Genomic DNA, 22621 nt, shown 5'->3' with positions numbered 1-22621 from the left:
TTTTTTTCTGCTCAACATCATAATGATGAACATTATTTTGCTCATTCAAAACCAATGGGGCATTTGTTTGCGTATTGCTTGTAAGATTGTATCAGGAAGCCAAGCTGTGTACAATTAATACACACATTTAGCACAGTCACAGAATGAGGTAAATAAGCCAAGCTTTTCAGTTCACCTTTTAAGAGGAAGGAGGGCAAGCAGCTGCAAAATCTAACCTGATCAAAGCCTAATGGTACACTGGTACCTCTACCCTGATAACAGTATTATACTTCAGTCATTGTATCTTGCTTCACATGTGCCTTTCCATTTAGACACAAAAGCCTGTTGCCTTTTTAGGTCTTCAGTAATCCATAACAAAAAATTAGAACAGATGTTTAGAATACATCTTCTACAACATAGTTTATAAAGGGAACAGATACCTTATTTACCAAGGTTCCTGGAACCACTTACAGCAACACAGTTCTAATAGAACCACCTACATTTTATAAGCAAAATTATTCCTCCTTCTTGTACTGGATTAGCAGGTATTTAGTGGCTTTTGCTTTAACATGTTCTCTATCTGCTCACAAATCTACCTTTCATTCTACAGCTATGATATGCTTTCCCGTTCTGTGTTCCAAACATGCAAAGGACAGCTTCATAAATCAGATTGGGCTTGGGTAGCTCTCAAAACCAGTAAGCTTTTTGCTATCTAAACTGTTATCTACTTCCCTAATGTATTACTAGCATATATAATTCATTAGCTTATTTACCCAGAGGACATAGTAATTTAGATAATTTTTTTCCTAAAAATATGCTTGTATTATTAATACACTATCTCTTCCTTTCTTTTCTCTATTTGCTTACTGAACAATATACCTCATTTTGTTCCAAAACCCCAAATCATTTTGTGTGCAAAATGAATGGTGTGGTGCAAAGCAATGCCAAATCCTTTAACAGTTGTGTCCAGACAGAGGTGTGCTGGAGTCCTAATGTCAATGCTGCCTTTATGTGCCACTCTTTATACTAACAACAGTATAACTATATTCTTTTTGGAAATTTTAGACCTCACAAATTGTCTGTTGCTGCCCTGGCAAGGTTAGCATACCCTTCCTGTGTTTGAATTATGATATGGATGGGTTTATATCTCTGTTTACTAATTACTTTGAATTATAAATGTTATTATTCATTAAAAATGCAGGAGACTGCTAGTAGCCTGCATCAGTACACACACAAACTAAAAATCTCAGTGTGGCTCCATAAATTACTGTGAAGCCTTGGGTTAAACCTCACTATTCCTGTCCTATACTCATTTGTTATGAACTTCCCTCTACCTTCTGTTTCTGTGCCTTTGAAATATTTTACTGAGAAATCTTCTTTAAGCTACACTTTGGATATGCATTTATAATTGGCTAATAAGATGCAATGCAATCATGACACAATTCTCTTCTCCTACTGCCTCCCCATCACCATTTCCCTCTCCTAGTTAATAAAGTAGAGGCTCAGGGCAGTAATTTTGATGGAGGGTCAATGTAGATTTTGGCACATTTGCAGTAAAATAGAGATTTAGAACTATGAGGAACAAACGAGCATTAAACACCCCCCAAGTAATAAATAAAATGTCTTTATTGTGTTCTATCTGTAATAGAGCCAAAGCAAACATGTTAATGATGTGGTCTAGCAGGAAGGCTGCTGAAGATAAGATTAACAGAAATCTAACACACATTTAAGTTTAGCTTATGTTCAGAGCGAGTAAAGAAAAAAGAAAAAGACAAAACTATCAGATATTTCCAGAAACTAGTAACAAACTGACACAGTGCGGGGGAATGACCATAGAGACTGCCATTGACTTGCATTTGATGTTATTATTAAGGCACCAGATACAGTTACTCAGCCATACTAAGTTGTGGTGACCATTTACTTGATGCTCACTTCATAGACTAGCTCGTTAACTTGCAATGAGGTAGTGCATTAAAGTGTTCCTCAAAAAAAAAAAAAAAAAAATCAAAAATCAAAAATCTCATGACTGAAACTGTCATGAGCTTCCACTGCACTTGGACTTACTTGCAAAGAGGGTCCCTTATCTGCTTCATGTTTTCACAGTATCTTCCTCCCAGGGCTGTCTTCATGTGTTATTTCACATGCTCAAGAACTGTATATAACTGGAATAAGTTGTGCTGGGGGTTTTGGGGGGTGTTACTTGTTTCAGAGCAGTTTCACTTCCCATCAGCAGACTTTCTGCATTTTCTGATCATCTTGAAAAAGACTCTATAGAAGAACACGTTGCTGAGTGACCTATAATGCTTAACACTGAGAAAGTGATTCAGTGGACTGGTTCTCCTTACCTGCAAGAAAGAGTTCCAAAGCTTGTCCTTGTGCTTTGGAAGTGAATGTCTCTCCTTGTTCAGACGATTGCTCCACATTTTTGTACTGTTTTCACACATCCATGTGTAAGCAACGGTAGAGAACATAAACATTAAAATAAATATTTGACATAATACAGGCTTCGGGCTGAGCCAAGCAGTAGATTATTTTCCATGTCCTTCATCTGCAAAGGTATAGGAACAAAGAATAACTACCAGTAATAATATGTAATAGCTGCTGCCATGGAAAGTTTTCTGACTAGAGAGAGATCATGCTGGTTATTTGCCCTGCTGGTCACCCAAGAAATGGGATTTAAAAAAGTAAACTTCAACCAAAGTCTCTGTGAAGATAAAACTTGAAGGCAAATACCGAACACAAGAGGAAGGTGGATTTTTTTTTTAAGCTACTGCATGGTATTTTTGACTGTCTTAATATGATTTATTAATTGACTGCACATGATATAGAAGCATCTTGCATGATTCAAGTGCTAACATTTGTACAAAATCAAACATGCTTGCTGTCTTGCATTTTACAAAAAACTGTGAAAAAACTGTCAAAAAAGCATGCTATAATATTTTAAAATAATTAATTGGTTACAGATTTTACTTTAAAATACAGGTTTAAAGTGAAGAAAACATAATATGAGCAAAAATAAGTGTAAAACTAAAATTTGTGTCTTTTAAACTCACATTTCAGAAGTGCTTAATTTAAACCAAGACCTTAAAATCTGTCAAGCTTACCTCAACAAATCTAATTGTATCACAGAGAAGTGTTGTGCAATGCACTGTCAACACCAGATATTCTACACATCAGTCCTGGAGACTGGAAGCAAAGAAAACTGATAAAACAATAATTCCATACTCTGTGTATGTATTGTTACAGTAAATCACAATAGAAAGTGGAACAAATTCCAAAACTTGTAGTAAAAGTTACTTTGGTTCTTAACATTCCACACAAAATGTAATTTCTGTTTAAGTATAAATATAATGAAAAAAATATTCATATTGGTATGAAGCTATTTAATCCCTTAAAAGATCCCATGGAAAGTGCAACCCTTGAAGCAGCAGCACACTTTAATTTTGGTATTAAAAAATCAACATAAGTCTCATCAGCTAGAAATTTCCCTGTGTTATTTGCACAGATCCACACTTTAGGGATGCACCTGCTGGACTTCCTAAAATTTCAGTAGCTCATACTTTTAATGAACTACCTCAGTGAAATCCATGCGTGGGCATAAAGACCGTCAGGAAGGACCTGATCACTCTTACATTTGTTCACATGTTGCAATTCTTCTGCCTTCCCAATATCAAACTGATACCCTTCAGCTGCTGGTGTAGCCAGGACTCCTCTGACAAGATTATTTCAGCCCAGCTGTGTTTAAATATCACAGCAGCAGTGCACTGCAAAGTTGTCAGATGGGAGGTATAGCACAATCTTTTCCTGAGTATTTGCTCAGAGTTGTTTCATACACAAACTAGGTGGGAGTTGTAGTTTACACCCAGGTCCTGCAATACAGACAAATTTCTTTCCTCCAGTTTCTGTTACCAGTTCTTAGGCACTGGATCTTTGATTTTTTAAAATACTTATTTCCTGGGGTTGGCTACCTTGGAACAACTTATATACAGGTAATGTGATAAAATCATCATGTCATCTTGTCAACAAGTAAGAATACTTTTAAATAGAGATAAATACTTCCAAGCTTATTTTCACGCAATGCTCCAATGCTTTGAAAGTCAGATTGCTCACTAGGCAGTTGCATTGCATCTTAATATGCAACATGCACCCCTCATCAGTTTTTAAGTGAAGGAATAAGATATACAATTGAAGTACACACATCACTAGTTTCCCCTCATAAAACTATGCACCCCTATGAGTGTAGGAGCCCAGAGAGAGGATGCCAAACAAGTTGGTCTGTGCTCTGAAATCCTCTGTGGGACATAGGCCATCAGACGTGCTGTGTGGCTTTTGATTTAGTGTAAAAGTTACTTCCATTTCCACACACCAAAAATATATATCAGAATGCAGTCAAGCAAGTCTGCCAGCTCCCTTGCAACAGTCCAAATTTTGCATACAATTCTATGTTCAACCCATGTTTACTGAAACAATAAATTATAATACAATGGAAATAGTGACTGAAACTAAATAGAACATTTTGGCTGAACCTCCATTCAGCAAAGGCAAGATCTACGGCAACACACTCCCAAAAATTGTCTAACCCAACTGTTGCAAGATGTAGAATATGTAAAAATTTTCTTAAGAAAGAGTATCCTTTGGTGTATTGATCTTGATCTACCTAAGAAGCAAGAGATTTAACTCATGAAACAGAGAGCACCCAACAAGCTCTAGGTGATGTCTCGGTGTTCTACCAAAAATTATTTTTTGGTAGAATTGTCTTGTTAAGGTTTAGGGCAGGACAGTCTGCAATGTTCTCAGACCCGGGAGAGGTTAATTCCTTCTTCTCCTTGGGAAGAAGGATGCACCACTGTGGACAAAGTGGATGTCCCATAGTGCACACCAAAAACGCAGAATTTAGGGGCCACAAGGACATTTGGCAGAACTCCCAAGATAAGGAAGAAACAAATGAAGACAACTCAGGAAATGCGCTGAAATCGGCTCCCACTGGGTAACAGGTAATTCCGGCAGGGACAGATCCCGACCAGCTCACAGAGCACGGACACAAAAACCCACCCGCCAGAAGGGAGAGAGACTGAGCATGGGATTAGTTAGCACGGGAGGTGAAAGAACATTAGCCGGTAGAAGACGTAATACTGATTAACAAGACTGCTGTGTAACTTGTAGCCAAAGAACACCAATCCCTTTGTTTGCTAAAACAGGTAAAAGTTCTGATAGTTGGAGCGCTTCAGGACTGTGCAACTCTGAACAGACACTCGCTGTCTCTCGTTCCTCAGCACACAGATACTCTCGAGTGTCTCTCACTATCGTTCTCCGCATGCCGGGCCATCCAGCCTGGTTTTGCGGGCGGGAGCGAGCGGGCGAGGGAGCAGCAGCGCCCGCAGCCCGTGAGGGCCACCGGGAAAGGGAAGGCGTTCCCAGCCGGCACTTCCGCTGCCCGCCGTGCCGCCATCACTTCCAGGTCGGCGCTGGCATCCGGCGGGCCGGGCCCCGCTCGCTCCCGGCCGCGAGGGGGCGGCGGCGGCAGCGGCGCCCGGGGCCGGGCCGGGTTCGGGCCCCGCCGGCCGCCCGCGGAAGATGTGGGCGCAGGTGTGGGGGTTCCTGTACAACAACTTCCTTCGGCTCTGGCTGAAGTGGGTGCTGCGGCTGCTGACCGGCAAGTGCGAGCTGCAGCGCCTCCTGGGCGGCGCGGAGGCGGGCGCGCTCCGGACGCTGAGCGTAGGTAATGGACGGGCCGGGGCCGGGGCCGCGGGATTGCCTCGGCAGCGCCGTGTGCAGCGGCAGCCACAGGATCCTTTAGCCTGGGAAAGACCTCCAGCATCATCGGTTCCAGCCATTTACCCGGCACCGCCAAACCTAGCACTGAACCGTGCTTCCCAGTGCCACATCCACGCATCGTTTAAATCTCTGCGGGAATGGTGGTGACTGAACTGCTCTCCTGGGCAGCCTGTTCAGTGCTTGGCAGCCCTTTCGGTGGTGACATTTCCCCTCGTATCAAATCTAAACCTCCCCGGCACAGACTGAGGACGTTCCTCTCCTCTTGTCACTGGTTACCTGGAGAAGGGACCGACCCCTCCTGCCCACGCCTCCTTTCCAGCGGCTGTAGGCAGCGATCACGTCCCCCCTGAGCCTCTTGCTTTCCAGGAGCTGGAAACCAGGACCTGGCATGCATCCCCAGAATTGTATTTTCACTCTTCCTTTCATCACCGCTCTCCTATGAGAATTCTAAATCAATGCCAGAACTAGCTTCCCTGTCTGCTTACTAAGGAAATTCCAGTGTCGTCAAAAAGTGAATCATACCTTCTCCCCAAGAGTCTTCCCATCACTTTGTGTATATGCTGTTACCTTCCTTTACTAAAAAAATTCACATTGAATAGACATAAATGCATTTTTTAGATGTGAGGAAGGAGGAGTGATTTAACTTAAAATGCTGCTCAATGCAAATCTGATCCAAAACAGCAATTCAAGAAACTACTTAACATTTTTGTGGTTTTACAGTAAATTGCAGAAGTGACCATACTTCCTTATTCTTCAGTAGTAAACATGAAATACTCTCTGAGAACAGGAAAATATCAACGGATGTATTTCTCTCCTGACACCTTTTCAAATTTGTCTTTGTTTTGTACATGTAATTGACACTTTAAAAAAATCCAAATCTACTTTCAGCATTGTACTGAAGAGTTTTAAAAAGTTCTGTATAAATTAAGACATTCTCTTACCTGATAAACTGTTCATTTAAAGGTTGATTATTTTTTTATTACATATATAAAAGGGATGTAAAATTTTATAATACATACTCAAGAACACTTACTGACAATTATTTAAAACAGTTCAAATTAACAGTGAAATCTACTTTTTTTTTCCATATTGCAGAACATTCACTGGAAGCATCAAAAAATAAGGTAAGAGATACTAGAGATGAAACTGTAATAAAACCTTTTTTCAGAGACAGAGCCCAGAAAAATAAGACACACATTTACTTTTTGAGAGGGGCAAACTGAGGAGGAGTAAAGGACAGAGAGAAGAAAACTTGGAATTTTGTGTTGTGTGTAGGTTTATTTAAAGTTTCTCAAAAATAATCCCATGTTCCTTCATTTATTTCATTGAAATCTCAGCTTTGACAGCTACTTGTCTCCTAATTCTGAAGAATTTTCTTGGCTGCACTTGTTTCAGTTGGATTAGGAAGAACAAATTTCAATTCAGCAGCTGAAAGCAAACAAGAACCAAGCAACTCTCCAGCTTTGTATTTATTCTTTTTGCAACTCCTATGTAAACATTGTTTACAGCCTGACAAAGTACAACTCATGCTTTCATGTAATTATTGCTGATCTTTTTTATGCAGTTTGAGCCAGTGCATTGTAAGCAATTGCCTTAAACTGACCCTTTTCCTCTTATAGTAAATAATAAATACAACAGATATACAGAAGCTAAGCAATAATAGTAGATGATGTCTTCATTCCTCATGAAGTCCTTTACTGTGTTAACTGCCTAGGTTTTAAGAAATGCTGTACATGTTGAAGAAACTGAAGTGGAGAAGTGTGTCAGAGACATAATGAAAGAAAAGAGGATTGAACAGAAGGACACAAGGTGTGCTTGAAAGCATCTGTTCTCACTTGTTTGCATGTTCTTCCAGTTGCTTAACCTGATGCAATATTCATATTCAACGCAAGTATTCAGAATGAAATCTGAAAATGAGGTGTGGTTCTGTTTTCATGAGTTCTAGGAAATAAATTGCAAAGTTTAATTCATGTGGATTTGGCATTGTTGTATCTCTGGTTTGCAAATCCCTTCTGTTACTCCACATTTCTAACTAGTATGATCATTTCATAGGTTGATTACAAGAACTGTATAATTCCTTAGATATATTTGAGAGAATAATGTGATGCCCGATTAATGTTTGCAATCATCTGCATAAGTAATTAGTGAGTGATAGGAAATAATCAAAATTTCTTCTTTTGCTATCTTTTTTTTTTTTTTTTTTTTTTTTGTATGTAAGACAAAAAGTTTGGGGGTAGGTGAAATGTGGAGTTTTGTGTCATAACATATTTTAGCTTTTTTTTCCCCATAATTGAAGGTAACAGAGTCTGACTGCAGCACTGGAATCAGCTAGAGATGTTTCATGATGCTAAAGATGTGAAGATGTTAAAGTATGTACTTAACCAGTATGTACTTAACCAGTATGCTGTAGTTTGTAAAGATACATATAAAGCACTCCCTAATTCTGCTGTTTACATTGCTTTAACATAGGAAAGGTAATTCAAGCTGTAATTTAGGGCTGAGTAGGACTATTTAAAAACTTCTCAATGGTGTTTTGTTGTTATTTCAGGTTTAAGACGAATTTGCATATATCCTTGCTACAGATATCAGGTTATAAAAAACTGTATTTGAATGTGGAAAACCTAAGGAAGGTCCCATATGATTCAGAAAATGAAGAACACGAGGAACAGTTAATTGAGGTGAAATAATTTTTTTTAATACATATGCTGTTTGTTTGGCTTTTTCCCCCTCCAAATCCAACACCTTAAAAGAATTTATTGGTAGCATTCTTACCAGTTGGCCTATTTAAAGCTCTTTTCTACTTACAAACTGCAAAGCAGAACTGCAAATTACAAAATGACACCTTAAAATAAAAACCCAAAGGAAAAAAATAAACTGGAGTAACTTGCAATGGAGTTATTTTGTGTGAAATCAGACATAACAACAATATATGTGTAGAAAAATAGATTTGTGATGTGTGACTGAAGAATCGCTACTAAAAAGATTTATAACCTTATGCACATGTCTAACTTTGTAAACTACTAATTACTAAAATAGACACTAATTTTTTCTTATTACTGTATCCCAGTCAACGTCAAGGAAGATGGTTTGCTGCTGGAAGATAAAAACTATTTTCTTAGGACTTCATAATTATCTCAGCTTGCTATGGAAGCCCTAACACTGACATGTTAAATGAGTATTCATTGAGAATTTATATTTCAGTATATACCTGTCCTATTACAAAATGATGCATAAATTAATTTCTGAGGTAAAACAAGTATTTGTTTCTTTGGTATTCATACAGCATCTTTGTCTGTGAAGGGATATACCACATTTAATGTTAAATGTAATAACTTCTATAATTGCTGAAGTGAGCCATTGCAGCAGACTCCAGATTGCCACTAACAGAAAAAAGCAGCATGCAGATTGTACCCTGTTCCCTGGTGAATGGTTTCTAGTGTGCAGCAGCAAGTGTTCTGAATTATGGGACTTGGAATACTTGAGCAGCATAACATGGAAGTATATTTGTGCAGCTCTGGCATTTGCTGATGCCTCACGAGAACCTGAAGGCCAGAATCAGTAAACAGTGGTGTGACATCGGCTTCCAAGGCGAAGATCCCAAAACAGACTTCAGAGGAATGGGGCTGCTGGGCTTAGTGAATCTGGTGTAAGTGAAAAGAAGTATTTCCTTCTTTTTGTAACTAATTTTCAGTATCTGTATTTTCTCTAGTTAATGCTATTTCTAACAAAAACTGATTAGAAGCAAATAGAAAGTAGTATGTTCAACATTTCTAGTGGCTGCACATTGTAACCATGTGATGTGATTGGGTAAGGACAAGAAGTAAGGGAAGGGACAGAAATTTGCCCAAGACACCTTATTGCTTTGTTGCCTTAGGATAGAGTTGGTAGGTTGTACCTAACTTGTCAAAAGCTTTAAAAAGTCCTGAATGTAAAAATTCCTACTGTAATGAAAAATAGACAAGTTTACGTATCTTTGGTAAGCTAACTTTTGGACTAGGTTGAACTTCATATTTGATGTTCAGATCATAATGGTTGTGGTTTTTTTTACAGTATTAGTTCATGCTGAATATAATTTATTTTGCTACCTTTTCCTTGGTTTTCATTTTGTGCCATTTTCCAGGCTAGTTTTCACCTTTAGTTTAAAGCTACAGATTTTAATGTTGATATGAACACAGTATTTTTTTTTTTTCTGAAGAATTTAAAATAATATTTTACACTGCCAGGTATTTTAGTAAGCATTACACCAATGAAGCTCGTCAGATCCTTTCTCGGTCAAATCACCCAAAGCTGGGGTAAGTAACTCTAAAATTTTTTCTGGCTGCTTATATGTAAAAACTTACGTGAAGACTGCTTAATATGTGTCCAGAAAATAAAGAGGAAAATACACATGGGCTTTTTCCATTAAAGAATGAAAGAAAGGGTCAAAATAGAAAAGTGTGAGAAACCAAACACAAAAAGCAATTTCTAGCTGGGAACTAAGTGCAGACTTTTTTTTTCAGAATAGATTTGTTGGGGCAAAAATGTTGCAAAATATCATCTTTATTTAATATAGTAAATGCCTTTAACGTTGTAGTTTTATTTATATTAGACTTAGATTAGATTTAGAAATGCATACTTGTTTTTCATCTTCTTACTGATCCTGTGTTGGGATAGCATAGATTACCTCTTAAGGACCTTTTCTTCCCTCTAGGTTTCGGCTCTGTAATAAGCATTTACAAACACGTGGTTTGTTCAGCTTTAAATTTGTTTTCTAAAACTTTGCATATTTAAGCATTTAGCTAATTTTACAGGGAAATAATACTCTCAAACTAGTCAGATATAATAATCTGATCTATCTAGCCCCTAGTTAACTTGATGACCTACCAAAAAACAGGAGCCCTTCATGACTTTGATTGTAAATAACATTACCCTGTGCAACTCTGTCATGGACAGGATATATAAGACTTTTTGCTCAATTACATAAGTATATAATTGGCACAAAATAGTTAATTTTTACTTTTTCTTCCTCTACAAACACTTTAACTGTTGTTTAATAATTTCTTTTATAATACTTTTTATACCATGCAACAGAAAACCAGATTCTTTCAGCTTGAATAACAGGTTGAAATAGCCGTTCCATTTACACTGCAACAATGTTTTTTACATCCAATTTTTAATATTCCAGCAGATCTAAGGATTTCAAATGAATAAGTTGAAGTCAGTGTTGATTAGCTTTGCCATCTCAATATTACAATAACTTTTACATGGTTGGATGCACCAGGGAATGGTCTGTAGATTGGAATCAGCTCATCAACAAGTATTACAGGAAAAATTTGGACTATCACAGCTATCCTAAAGCAGAGTGTGCCAGGGAACCTTTTAGGTCTTTCAGTCCATAATGTAAACCCATTATTTGTGTTGCAGATACTCCTATGCCATAGTTGGGATCAATCTGACAGAGATGGCGTACAGTTTGCTCAAGAATGGTACTTTAAAGGGTCATCTCTACAACATGGTCTCTGGGCTGCCACAGATGGAGCACTTCCATCAGTTTTACTGTAAGTATCTATAGCTGCTCTAGTACTCAGGGTAGGCCACAACATAGAGTTTGGGCTCTTTGAAGTGCATTTTCACTCTTTCCTCATTAGCCAGAGCAAGCTGTTTGTCTTCTGCATCAGGTATTGGAAACACACCTGCTGCTTGAACATTGTGCTGCAGAAATGTACACTTAAGGATAAGTTCTGTGTCTTTCTATATTTTAGATACTCCTGTCTGAAAACTTGGTATTTGCAGATTTATTTTTTTATTTATTATTACAGCATCTAAAAGCTTGCTGTAGATCAGAACAGGGACAGTTCTTGTTTTAAGGGGTTGAAGAGAGTCTAAAGGATCACTCTAGGACTGGCTGTATTTTATTTTCTTCACAGGTTATCTAGTTTATGAGTTTGACAAGTTCTGGTTTGAAGAGGAACCAGAAAGCATTATGCACTTCAACCAGTACAGAGAGAAATTCCATGAAAAAATTAAGGGACTTCTGCTGGATTACAGTGTGGTACTGACCTTACAAGATACAAAGAAACCTTAATTCCTCTGCAGTATATGAGGTGCTGTATTAAAAATTGAGTGATGCATTTGGATGGAAATTTTGTGTGTTTCACCAAAAACTGTCTAAAAATAGGACTTTTTTTTAATTAAAAAAAAAAAAAAAGAAAATTAGCAAAATTCAGTTAAGAAAGCTTTGACAATCAACCTCTGTTTACAGGTATTTTTATGCTATTCTCCAAAGGGCAGCTTTTTGAAAAGGAAGTGGAACAAAACCCAACCAACAAACCAACACAAAAAGCAACCCACAAATCTCAAGAACCTCTGGATTGTTGTTTTACATTTATATTTCTTGGTGCAGAAACATGAAGCAGGTATTTATGCTGCACCATATTTTCTATGAATGGGTTTGACTGTTAATGGTCTTTTAAAAGACAGTTTAAATTCAACTTTTCAAATTTGAATTTAAATTACAACATTTTAATGTAATGGTTGAAGTTCAGATTTTAGTTGAAATTATTGTGGTTTTAGATTTTTTGTGTTCTTGTTCCTTTATATGTCATTGATAGTTCAGTCAACAATGTTAAATTTCTTTGTAATTAAGAGGTCCTCAAAAGAGATATATTATTTGGTTATAATTTTGGAAAAGAGGCTTAATCCATCAGCATATTGTACTTACTTGTATTCTAGTACTTACTAGAAATTACTTCTAGAAAGGAAGTTTATGGATTTGTACCAGACGGTTCCTATGCTTGGAACAAGTTCAGTTTGCAAACAAACAAAAAGAACCATGTGTCATCAGCATGCAGATAGGATCCTTAGGCTAAAGCTACTCTTTCTAAAAGTATTTCTATTGTAAAAACTTTTGATTCTTTCTAATCTGACTTCAAATGATGAGGATGATTGACTCAGAATCTGTTGTCAGCCCTTTCTTTTAGCAGCTAAGTGGGTATTCTTAGTGGGAGGTACAAGAGATTTACTTTAGCCTTTTTATAAATTTATGAAAAAAACATTTATTGCAGCTGCAATCCCTATTTTGTAAAAATAACTTCACATCTGAGTACAAGTCTAAAAAAGATGTATTTTCCTTGGAAGGGATGCTACTCTGATGTGTTCCTTAGTCTCGCCATCCTCAGACAATCTAATAGATAGAACTTCTTGTCTATATTGTGACTAATTATTGCTTAGAGCAACTTTAAATGGATTTGGTATGACCATCACTTTGTTTTCTAAGACCTTCTATTAAATAAGTGCCTTCTGCTGGTTTTGACCAGCTTTTTATTTTGATTCTTCTAACTAGATCACAGCCTTAGAAACTTGAGTAATTTGAGAAATATTTTTTCACCTTATACCTAAATAGGTTACAGTGGCACAAAATGTGTATGTTGATACAAGCTTTCATATATCTTTTTTTAAACATCTCAGGTAACTAGTTATTTCTAGTCAATGACTACTCCAGAACAGATTCCTGAAGAATATAAGCATTGAACACAATGAATGGAAGCATGAGGAAAAAAAAATGGAAAAAAAAAAAAAAAAAAAAAAAAAAAGACAACTCCTGGTTTGTAATGAGTGTTATTACACTACATAAGTAGGAAATATAATATGTAATACTGCATTTCTTGGAGATCATCACAACCTACCTGGACATAGCCCTAAGCACCCTTCTTTAGGGGGCTGTGCTTAGGCAGGGGATTTGATTTGTGATCCCCAGAGGTCCCTTCCCACCCCAGTAATTCTGTGTAAGTAGTGACTTCTTGCACTGCATCCACCCTTGTGCTCTTGATCCCTTAAATGCAGGGATCTCTGGCTTGTGGGGAAGCTCCTGATCAGGGTACACAGTATATGTGTATGGGGTAACACAGTTCTCTTTTCTTTTTATGATACCTTAGGTACAAACAAGGGTCAGACAAGTTGAATGTGTTCAGGATGTGGAAGGGTTCAGTCTCACCTCTGTTGGGTTGATGCTGTTCTACCAATATAAAAAAAAACCCCAAAAAAACAACAAAACCAACACTGTGAGGATGCACACAGGGAGAGTATTTATGGTTTGCCCTGGCTTGTGAACTGAATAGCTGAACTGATGAGATTAGATCCAAACTGACAATGGGATGCCCAGTTCTTTTGCTACTCCCCTGTACGTGGATTCTGGAATACTCACCAATGAAGAGCTGAGGTCCTGAGGAGAGCATTCTGGGATTCAGGTCCTGTGGTGCAGATCTGTTTCTCTGAGCTTTGCAGACTCTGGACACGCCAAAATCCAAGGAAGGAAGTGGAAAGTGACCCAACTGGTTACTTTCTAGCCCCATCTTCTTTTGAGTTTGTCTTCATTAGTAACTTTCTCTACTGCTTGTAGATCTCCTTTGCAAGCAACATGACTGACTTTTTGAATTCCAGAAGTGATCCCAATTATGTTTGGCAGCAGCAGCAAAGGAGATGCTATTTGTTTTCATCTACTGCCTGCCAGCTAGTTATAAAATTGTTTGAGCCATCTCTAAAGGCTCCCCTGAGCTACGTCTGCAAGCTTTTTTTCTTTCTTCTTTTCCAGCAGTTGCAAAAGCAATCTACACCCTTGTCTTTCCAGCACTGAAACTTTCACTGGGCTCCTTGTTCACTGGGACTGACATTTACCTACTGCTGAGGCTTCTAAAGCCCAACCATAGAGTCTCAGGGTTCCTATCACATACCTGAGATGTTTTGGTGTCAAATGTACTTCAAGCTTTTAGTAAGATGCATCTTTGCTAGTTTCTTTTCCTCTTAAATCAATGGGTGATGTGGGAAGTAAACTGGCAGTAAACCCAGACATCATTATGAGTGAGACATAAGGGAATACATTAGTTTGCATGTAGTAATTAAGGTCAATGTTTATGTTAGGCTCCAGTGCAAGTTCCTAGGAAACAGTTAGAATTTGCATGTGGTTTTGTATGATCAACTAGCCCAGTAATTCTGTCTAGGAGTCACTCACTATATGTAGACTAATACTGGCTGTCCCTGTTTGCACCCCTGGTAGGTTAACTGTATTATGGTGGTAGCTAGAAAACTTGTTGAAATAGGTAAAATTGTGTTTAGAGAAGGCAAGAACAAGGCTTTACTAGTCAGTGGTATTGTATGGTAACTCTGTTGTAAGGTGACAATCCTAAGGTTATGGAAGACTGGAAATGGAGGTAGGCCACTTTTCGGCAAGTTGGATATCATCTTGACCATCAGAATTTGTTCCTTACAGGTTATTCTAAGACTCTTATAAACTCAGTAAATTATTTATTAACTATCATGTTTTAAATACATATTCTCTTATTAGAACTTGCAAGTGCTGTTAGTTTTCTAACTTGCTGCCTCTTTATAATATTCACTATGTGAAAGCTTGTATGCAATAGTATTAAAAAAATTTAAAACTGGAGACAAATTTTCTAAATTTATTGTTGTTCCTGTAGCAAGTGTTCAACAAACTACTTTCACTTTTGTTGTTTAGTGTATGCTTGAAACATGGTGCCACTCTATGAACTAATTAATCTGGAGATAACCAGAAGTTTACTACAAGCAAATGTAAAAATCTAGTCTTTTATTAAGTAAACATACTGTTTCAGAAGCAATTAACTTGATTGGAAAGCCATCTGAAGACAGTGCTACAATAGGAAGAAAGAATCTTTTTAAACTGGTTGTGTTTCAGTCATCTGATACAGCCATGTAAAGAATAGAACATTTTGTCCTAAAGGGCAATAGTAAAAGGGGCTAATTTAAACATCCCAGGTAAATAGTTTCAGACTTTCAGTCTTCAAAAACAAAACAAAACAGAAATACAACAAAAATTACACACACAGCTCCATTGGTTTTCCAGGTTTTCCGTCCTAGTTTAAATAAAATTTCACAAAAGAAATTATTTAGCCTTTTTTTTAGGAATTATGATGAAAAGGTTTATGTTTAGTTAGGTGAGAGTTGAGCAGTCAGTATCCTTGACAATACTGCTAGTGATGTGGTGAAGATGTAGCCTGTGCTTTCCTTCTGTCGTTCCTGTTTGTGTTGTTGTAGCACCATGGTGACCCATCTTTGGACTGATGTTTCTCGCACCGGTCTAGATACCGTCTTTCTCTAGGGAATTAAGAACAACCCAGCCCAAGAAAACTTGTGGGCAGTTTCTTCTTATGACACTGTGCTTAGATAGCTGCATACTAATAGGAATTCCTGTTTACCACAATATAAAAGCAATAATGTATACTGTGATGTCTATGTAATAGAGATGTTTACAATGGTAGCAAATAAAGAATGGGTTAGTCCAAAATATTGTCAACAGTTGTGTCTTTGGCCTGCTAGAAAAATGTAACAATTTTCAGTTTCATTCACCTGCATTGGGATATGAGTGAAAGCTTTATCCTACTTTTTTCTTTCCCCCGTCCTCCTAATTCACCTCCAGCTTGCCAAGCGCTCGATCCTGTTATGCTTGGTTCTCGGTCCTGCTATGCAGATGGGCTACTGTACTCTGCTGCAAGTGGTAGAGGTTTATTACTGCTTCATTTCAGTTGCTTGTAAAATCTTCACTTGAAAAGAAGCTGTCTCAAGCTTAACAAAAAAAAAAAAAGCACAAAAAATTTTTTTTAAAAATCCACAACACAAAAAAAGCCCCTACCAAACCAAAACTCCCCAAAAACCCATAACAATGACTTTATTTGAAGGCCCTGGAAGTTAACTCTCAGAGTCAAATCAAAATCTGAGCGTTACTGCTCAGGAGGAACAAAATTTAAAAGCTGGAGAACCACTCTGGAGATATAAACCCTCAAGTGTTGCTGGTTTATTGGGGTTTTTTTCAGATTCTGTATCTTCTGGCATGCTTTCATACAAGCTATGTTAAATAATTTACTTGGGTTTTTTTAATTTATTTGTATCTCTCAGGCAGCCTTTATTTCTCCTCCTGAATTCTGAAGAACAAGTGCTTCTGTTAATGAAGAGCCATTCCATGAGAACTACAATATCTCACCCATAGTGATTTTTTATTTCTGCAGAAGCACAGAACAGGCCCTGCCATTACAGGAACATCCCAGTCCTCCAAACTCCAAATGTCAAGTTGATCAGTTATGCAAATGTTTTCTTTTAGAAAATAGGACAAGCAAGCAGCTATTCAGGAAATTTAAACTGAGATCTCGAGTACCACAGGAATGAGAATAACCAAATCTTAATTGTCTTCTGAAGTGACATACTTTTGAGGTATCTGCCACCACTTATCAGGAACATCTTGCACTGCTGTTAAGACTAAGCTGTATTTCACAGCTTGTATTCCCAGCTCTGAGCCACTTTTGCACAGTGATGCTGCTGCTATCAGCACATATTGCAATTTTCTGTTATTAACCATTTCCAGTGTAATGTTCACTGCCACATTTTTGTTATTGTTTGCTGTCAGGCCAATTTCTGGCTTTGCTATTGAATAAATCAGCATTTTAAATTGTGGCGATTTTAGCTGGGATAGATGTAATTTTCTTCACAGAGGCTGTATGGGGCTGTGTTTTGGATTTGTACTCTACATAGGGTACAGATAATGCAGAGATGTTTTCGTTATTGCTGAGCAGGGCTTACACAGAGCCAAGACCTTTTCTGCTTTTTGTGGTGCCACACTGGAGCAAGTTGGGGATGTCTGGAAGAGTGGGAGGAGACACAGCCCGGACAGGTGAGCCCAACTGACCAAAGGGATATTCCAGACCATATGACACCATGCACAGAATATAAAGTGAGGAGAAGAGGGCAAGAGGGCACAGTTGGAGTGATGGTGTTTGTCTTCACAACTTACATGTGATGGGGACCTGCTCTCCTGCAGATGGCTGAACAGCTGCCTGCCCATGGGAAAGCAGGGAATTCATTCCTTGTTTTGCTTTGCTTGTGTGTGTGGCTTCTAGTCTCCCTGTTAAACTGTCTTTATCTCAACCCATGGGTTTTCAGGCTTTTACCCTTCCAATTCACTCCCTCATCCTACTGCTGGGGGAGGGAGAGAGTGGGTGCCTAGGGCTTGGTGGCTGCCTGGAGTTAAATGATAATGTTAAAAGTCACAATTGCAGCTTGAAGTACATAACGCTTAACTCACACAATCTTCTAGTTGAAAGAAACATAAATAGAATAGAAGGAATGTTTTTTTCTAATGAGAGGATAAAGCTCAGTAACAGATACAACTGCTTCACTTTCAGTCTCACCATAACACTCCTGCTCAGCTAAACTGGTGAGCTCTAGTCACAGACCAGTCTTTTCCCTCAGCACCAGCAGTTGACACCAGGATTTGAAGGAACACTGGAACCTCATAGACTAACCAAGCCAACTACCACACACACTCTGCCAAAGGCTAAGCTGACCTACCAACTCATACACAATTCCTCAGTATTTTCTCATTTGTTCAAAATGTTTTGCTCTATGCCCAACTAGTCCATGTTTCTTACCAAAATGGTACAACACATGCTTTTTACTGTTAATACCTAATTTCTGATAAAAGGTGTCTTCTAGCTACAGCATTCCTTGTTATACTGGAGTACCAAGACCTGGGGCAGACTGGGCACTACAGGGATGCCAGAAGTTTGCAGAGCAGCAGCACTGGGATTCACCAGGCCACGTGCCACCCAAACCTGTCAAGCTGTTCTCCCTGCCTTAAATACACTGGGACAGCCTTCTCTGACCTACTGCTTCCACTTTCAAACAAGCTGTAGATTTGGTGGTTATGCAGCAGCTTTGTTGTGTTGCTGTAAGTATTCTGATGGAATTAAAACTCTTCCTGATGCTTTTTTGTCAGTTACTGTATTGGCAGCTACTGCTGGCAAACCCAGTTATCCCAGTTCCATTCTGATGCTGCAGAATTAAAGGTTAGTAATGAAGGCCCTCTGACAGACCCTCCTCCAGAAGCTTGTGGAGTACCTAGCAGGTACCAGACCTGGCTGCACAGCCTTCCAAGCAAAAGCAGTTTTTGCCTGACCCAAGCTGCTCCTGTTGTCTCCCACAATTCCTTATGTACCACACCATATATCCCACACCAGCCTCCACCATCTGAATTTTTGACACAACACCTGACTTCTACTGTAACAGAAACTCCATAATCATTGTGTAAGAACTCATAAAGTGCTTTTCTCTTTGCAACAGTTTTGATGCAATTTTTCCGGTAGGTTTAATCACACAATGAACTTCTTATCTGTGTTACACAACTCATATAAGACAAATGTTTGCAAGTCTCAATCCTTACCTCTAGCACCCAGAACTCAGAAGCTGCAAGATGCTACAATGAAGGAGGTAAGTACCACAGAACTTCCCGGTGTTAACAGCTTCTAAAAGCTAAAAGACAGACTGGAAGAAAAGCCATAAAGAAATATTCTTCTCAAGTGGTTTTTTTTGGTTTTTTTTTTTGAGTTGCAGAAGTTCTATATAAAATAACCTACGAAAAAGCTCTAAATCTAAAAATAGTAGCCCCAACTGAACACTACAATTCACAGAATAAATAGATTGCATTTCGAAGCACAAAAAGTACAAGACATAGGTACTTCTGAAGTCATACTCACTTTCTGTGTAGCACACCTGCACATACAGTAAGCCTTTAAAAATACTTACATTTTCCCAAAAGTTTCACACCATTGCATGTAGCTTTCTCTTCACCAGCTCCCACACTGCTGCAAAAGAACAGGGCACAGCAGATCTTGTCATCAAATAGGCAATTTCCAGGTGGTCAGGACCTGGAAGTTGCCTATTTGATGACAAGTGAGCAGCCTCATCCAAACAAGCGTGGAGAAGATCAGCTCACCTAGCTACTCCCTATAGCAATGCCATTCTTAAAGAGGACCTGGCTCACACCTGGGAGCTTTGCTGATGTGATCAGGAGGGTAAGGAAGGCTACTAGAGCAAAACAAAAAATAATTGCCTTGTAAACTGGCTCACTTTACACCAGAGATCCACTTGTGGATGCCTCTTCTTGTTACAGGAGCCTGAACAACAAAATAATTCTTGTCAACCATTGCATCTCCTGCCGTGTGGGTGGGAACAAAGCTGACAAGCCCTTAAAAGAAAAATGTTTTGGAGCCATGTCCTCTGTGTCCCTAGGGGTTTGTGTAAGCTTGCTGATAGGCTTAAGTTCACTTTAACATAACAGACACCTCAAAGAGAAATATTTTAGGGATCTGCAAACTTAAAAAGGTCAGTAGTCTACTTAAGGATGGTAATTCTTAGTGCTGAAGACTTCCATGACAGCTTATTCAGCTGCCAGACATTGTAACAAAGGACCCCACTCTGGCCCTGGTATCTTAAATTGAAACAAAGTAGTAGCATTCAAAAATGGTGATTATGGCTTCAGATTAATATCATCATTTGATACACACATAAACCCATCCACAGTCACAGCAGAAAGGCTACTACAGTGTTTTTTCATACCGTTACCAGTAACTAACATTTCCCTGTGTAATAAAGCACAACCACCTCATTTTCCTTCTAGCATGACTTTAATAGTTAAAAATCAAATCTGTGCAGAGTGTACTTTATTTGTTCACATTACCTATTTGTGGTTAAAAACCACTTAATCTGACAGTTTAAAAGCATTCTTTTAAAACAAAAGAATTAAACATAGCTTGTGCTAAAAAAACCTGCAAGTTACATGGATGCAGTATTGTACAAGAGTATAAAAATCAACAGTATTCTACAGAAAATATTCTCAAAACAGCAAATAAGGATTAGACATGTAGGCATGATCCTGAAACAAACAAATATGAATTAAAAACAGTTAACAAAATCTAAAAAAAAAAAAAAAAAAAAAAAAAAAATCCCAAATACCTGTATAAAAAAAGCAAGGATTCAAAGTGCAGGTGCTCCAGTTTTCATTTTAACATATTATTCAGTAAGTCAATACAGGATACTATTCATTTCATATAAAGTGACAGTGTTCTCAGTAAGATTTAAACATTCAGTTACATTATCTTGCAGATTTTTTTTTCATTACTGCTGCTTTACACTGTAGTAAATAAAGACTTATGCAATACAGGATTTATTTTCTTAATCTAACAAGGATATAATATGTTGGTGGTAAAGGTTAGTTTTAAGAAGTAAGCTATATTTGCTGTAGATCCAGCCTTAGAAGCAGATATATATACTTTTTTCCCCCTAAGCTTTTAAAAATAGACTTCAAATTTTGAAAATCTACCAATCTGTTCTGGGACCTGCATACACTGTCTTTGGAGAACAACCAGCAAAGCTTCCAAATCCACTGGTTAGGAATACAGCCCTGGGCAGGGTCATGCTGGAGATCTTCCTTTGGTGACCTCAGCTGGGAAAGGGCTTTCTCTCTGCTGAACCCAGGGAAAGGCAAATGGGCAGAAACATTTATTCACATTTGCCTGATGTGGCAGCTAGGTTGGGATGGACTTCTCACTTTCACTTGAGCATACCAATCTCAGGCAGAGGAAGTAAGGAGCCAGGCAGGTGTCACTGAAGTGATCTTTCATCTATTCAGAAAAGTAAAATCAATGCCTCTTTGGAAAAAAATTATACAAAATAAAATTATGCTTCAAGGATGTTGCCTGGAACTTATTTTCACCTGAGGTCCTTTTCAGGTTGACAGTGTCCCTTTAAATTTTAGGTTCTTCCCATTTTGTGTTTTTTTCCCCCCCCAAGTATCAGATCTCTATATATGTCTATTTTAAAAATGCTCATAAATATTGGAATTAGGTTTACATTTAGAAATTAAGAACTAATCTTTACCATTATACACAGACAGCAATATTAATAATACACACACTTCACTGACAAGCATTTTTTTTTCTGTATTTTGAGTAAAATTCGCATGTGTAACATTTCCCACAGAAAGAGTGATTATACTTGAAGATAGTTATGTTTGCACCCCAACATTTTCACATTAGTGAAAACAACTATGTCTTGAATATACCAGGGCCTCTGCCAGGTACTAATAAATAGAGAATAAAAAGAAAAAATTAAATAAAAAACCCGATTGCCTTTTATCCCGACATAGTAGAGATTTCATAGTCGCTGGCTGAGGTTATTGGTTTACCCCTCATCCTGATGTTTTTAGCATTAGTAATCCTAGCCATCATGGACACAGGCTTGTCAAAGTACCTGACCAGCGCTGGCTCAGTCAAAAGGGAGGCTAAGAATTGTTCAAAGGTGATGGCCCAGTCCCTGTCAATGCTCGTGCTCCTGTGGAGGGCAGGGGCGTGGTTGCTCCGCACCAGAACCGTGTCTTCCCCGATGTCCTCGCAGTGCAGCTTCTCCTCCTCATGCGAGCCTGCGCTCAGCACCGAGTAGGAGGACATGGAACTGTCGTCTTTCGTGTCATCATCGGAAATGAGCATGGAAGAACAGGCTCCATTGTCCCTAGGAGAAGAGTCTTCCAGCTTAATGTCTTCCATCTGCATGCCCAGGGCACTGTTGGTGCCAGCGGCCTCCTCCTCGCTGGCCACGAGGCTGCCCCGGAATGCCTTGTGCTGCTCCAGGGGGTACTGATGGTACTCCTTCTTCTGGAACAGCTCGCTCTGAATGGCTTTGCCACAGTTGTTGCTGCTGTCCGTGTCGCTGGGGGGCTGCATGCTGAAGAGCTTCCCAACCTCCCCGATCTCCAGGAGCAAGCTTGTCACGGCAGCTGTCGCATGGTACAGGTCCTGCTCGTTGGGGTCTTCACTGAACATGTTGTACATCGTCTTGCACAGCTCAATGAACTGCCCCTAAACACAGGGGGAGGGAACAGTAACAAGAGCAGGAAAAAGTCATGCTGACCTCTTCCAAATCAGTTTTAAAAGTCTGGGATAGAGGCAGGGCACAAAAGTTTATGTGACTAAAGTGAAACTTGAAATAATTCAGGTGCAGTCTAGGAAGCATTTTATGACTGGGCAGTCAG

General features: G+C 38.6%; 2 protein-coding genes across 4 annotated transcripts in view; one reads left to right on the top strand and one right to left on the bottom strand.

The window, feature by feature from the left end:
* Positions 1-5442: 5442 nt before the first annotated feature.
* ELMOD2 (ELMO domain containing 2) lies at positions 5443-16051 on the top strand. Of its 3 annotated transcripts, XM_030271913.4 has the most exons (9): positions 5445-5698; positions 6850-6878; positions 7469-7563; positions 8303-8432; positions 9267-9400; positions 9978-10046; positions 11158-11291; positions 11661-11837; positions 11996-12133. In XM_030271913.4, exons 1-8 carry the CDS (start codon positions 5554-5556, stop codon positions 11816-11818), a joined length of 894 nt encoding a protein of 297 aa, XP_030127773.1. In that variant the 5' UTR covers positions 5445-5553; the 3' UTR covers positions 11819-11837; positions 11996-12133. The 3 variants fall into 3 exon arrangements, with proteins under 3 accessions (XP_030127772.1, XP_072784850.1, XP_030127773.1); XM_030271912.4 differs by having other exon boundaries at positions 5443-5698; positions 11661-16051; XM_072928749.1 differs by lacking the exon at positions 11661-11837 and having other exon boundaries at positions 5443-5698; positions 11996-12689.
* Positions 16052-20200: 4149 nt separating this feature from the next.
* Positions 20201-22621, bottom strand: part of TBC1D9 (TBC1 domain family member 9) — a 45956-nt gene continuing 43535 nt past the window's right edge. Inside the window, exon 21 of the mRNA XM_012573306.5 lies at positions 20201-22448. Within this exon, the coding sequence (XP_012428760.2) occupies positions 21726-22448 (723 nt within the window). The 3' untranslated portion in view covers positions 20201-21725. The remainder of the gene's footprint in view (positions 22449-22621) is intronic.

The sequence above is a fragment of the Taeniopygia guttata genome, chromosome 4 (assembly GCF_048771995.1).
Source record: "Taeniopygia guttata chromosome 4, bTaeGut7.mat, whole genome shotgun sequence".
Classification (NCBI taxonomy): Eukaryota; Metazoa; Chordata; class Aves; order Passeriformes; family Estrildidae; genus Taeniopygia; species Taeniopygia guttata.
Note: the sequence above shows the minus strand (reverse complement) of the source record. Positions and strands in the feature narration are given on the sequence as shown.

Coding starts and splice junctions, on each gene's coding strand:
- ELMOD2 (XM_030271912.4), top strand. CDS start 5,554: ATGTGGGCGCAGGTGTGGGGGTTCCTGTACAACAACTTCCTTCGGCTC. Junction 6,879..7,468: donor TGGAAGCATCAAAAAATAAG/GTAAGAGATACT, acceptor TTAACTGCCTAG/GTTTTAAGAAATGCTGTACA. Junction 8,433..9,266: donor ACGAGGAACAGTTAATTGAG/GTGAAATAATTT, acceptor ATATTTGTGCAG/CTCTGGCATTTGCTGATGCC.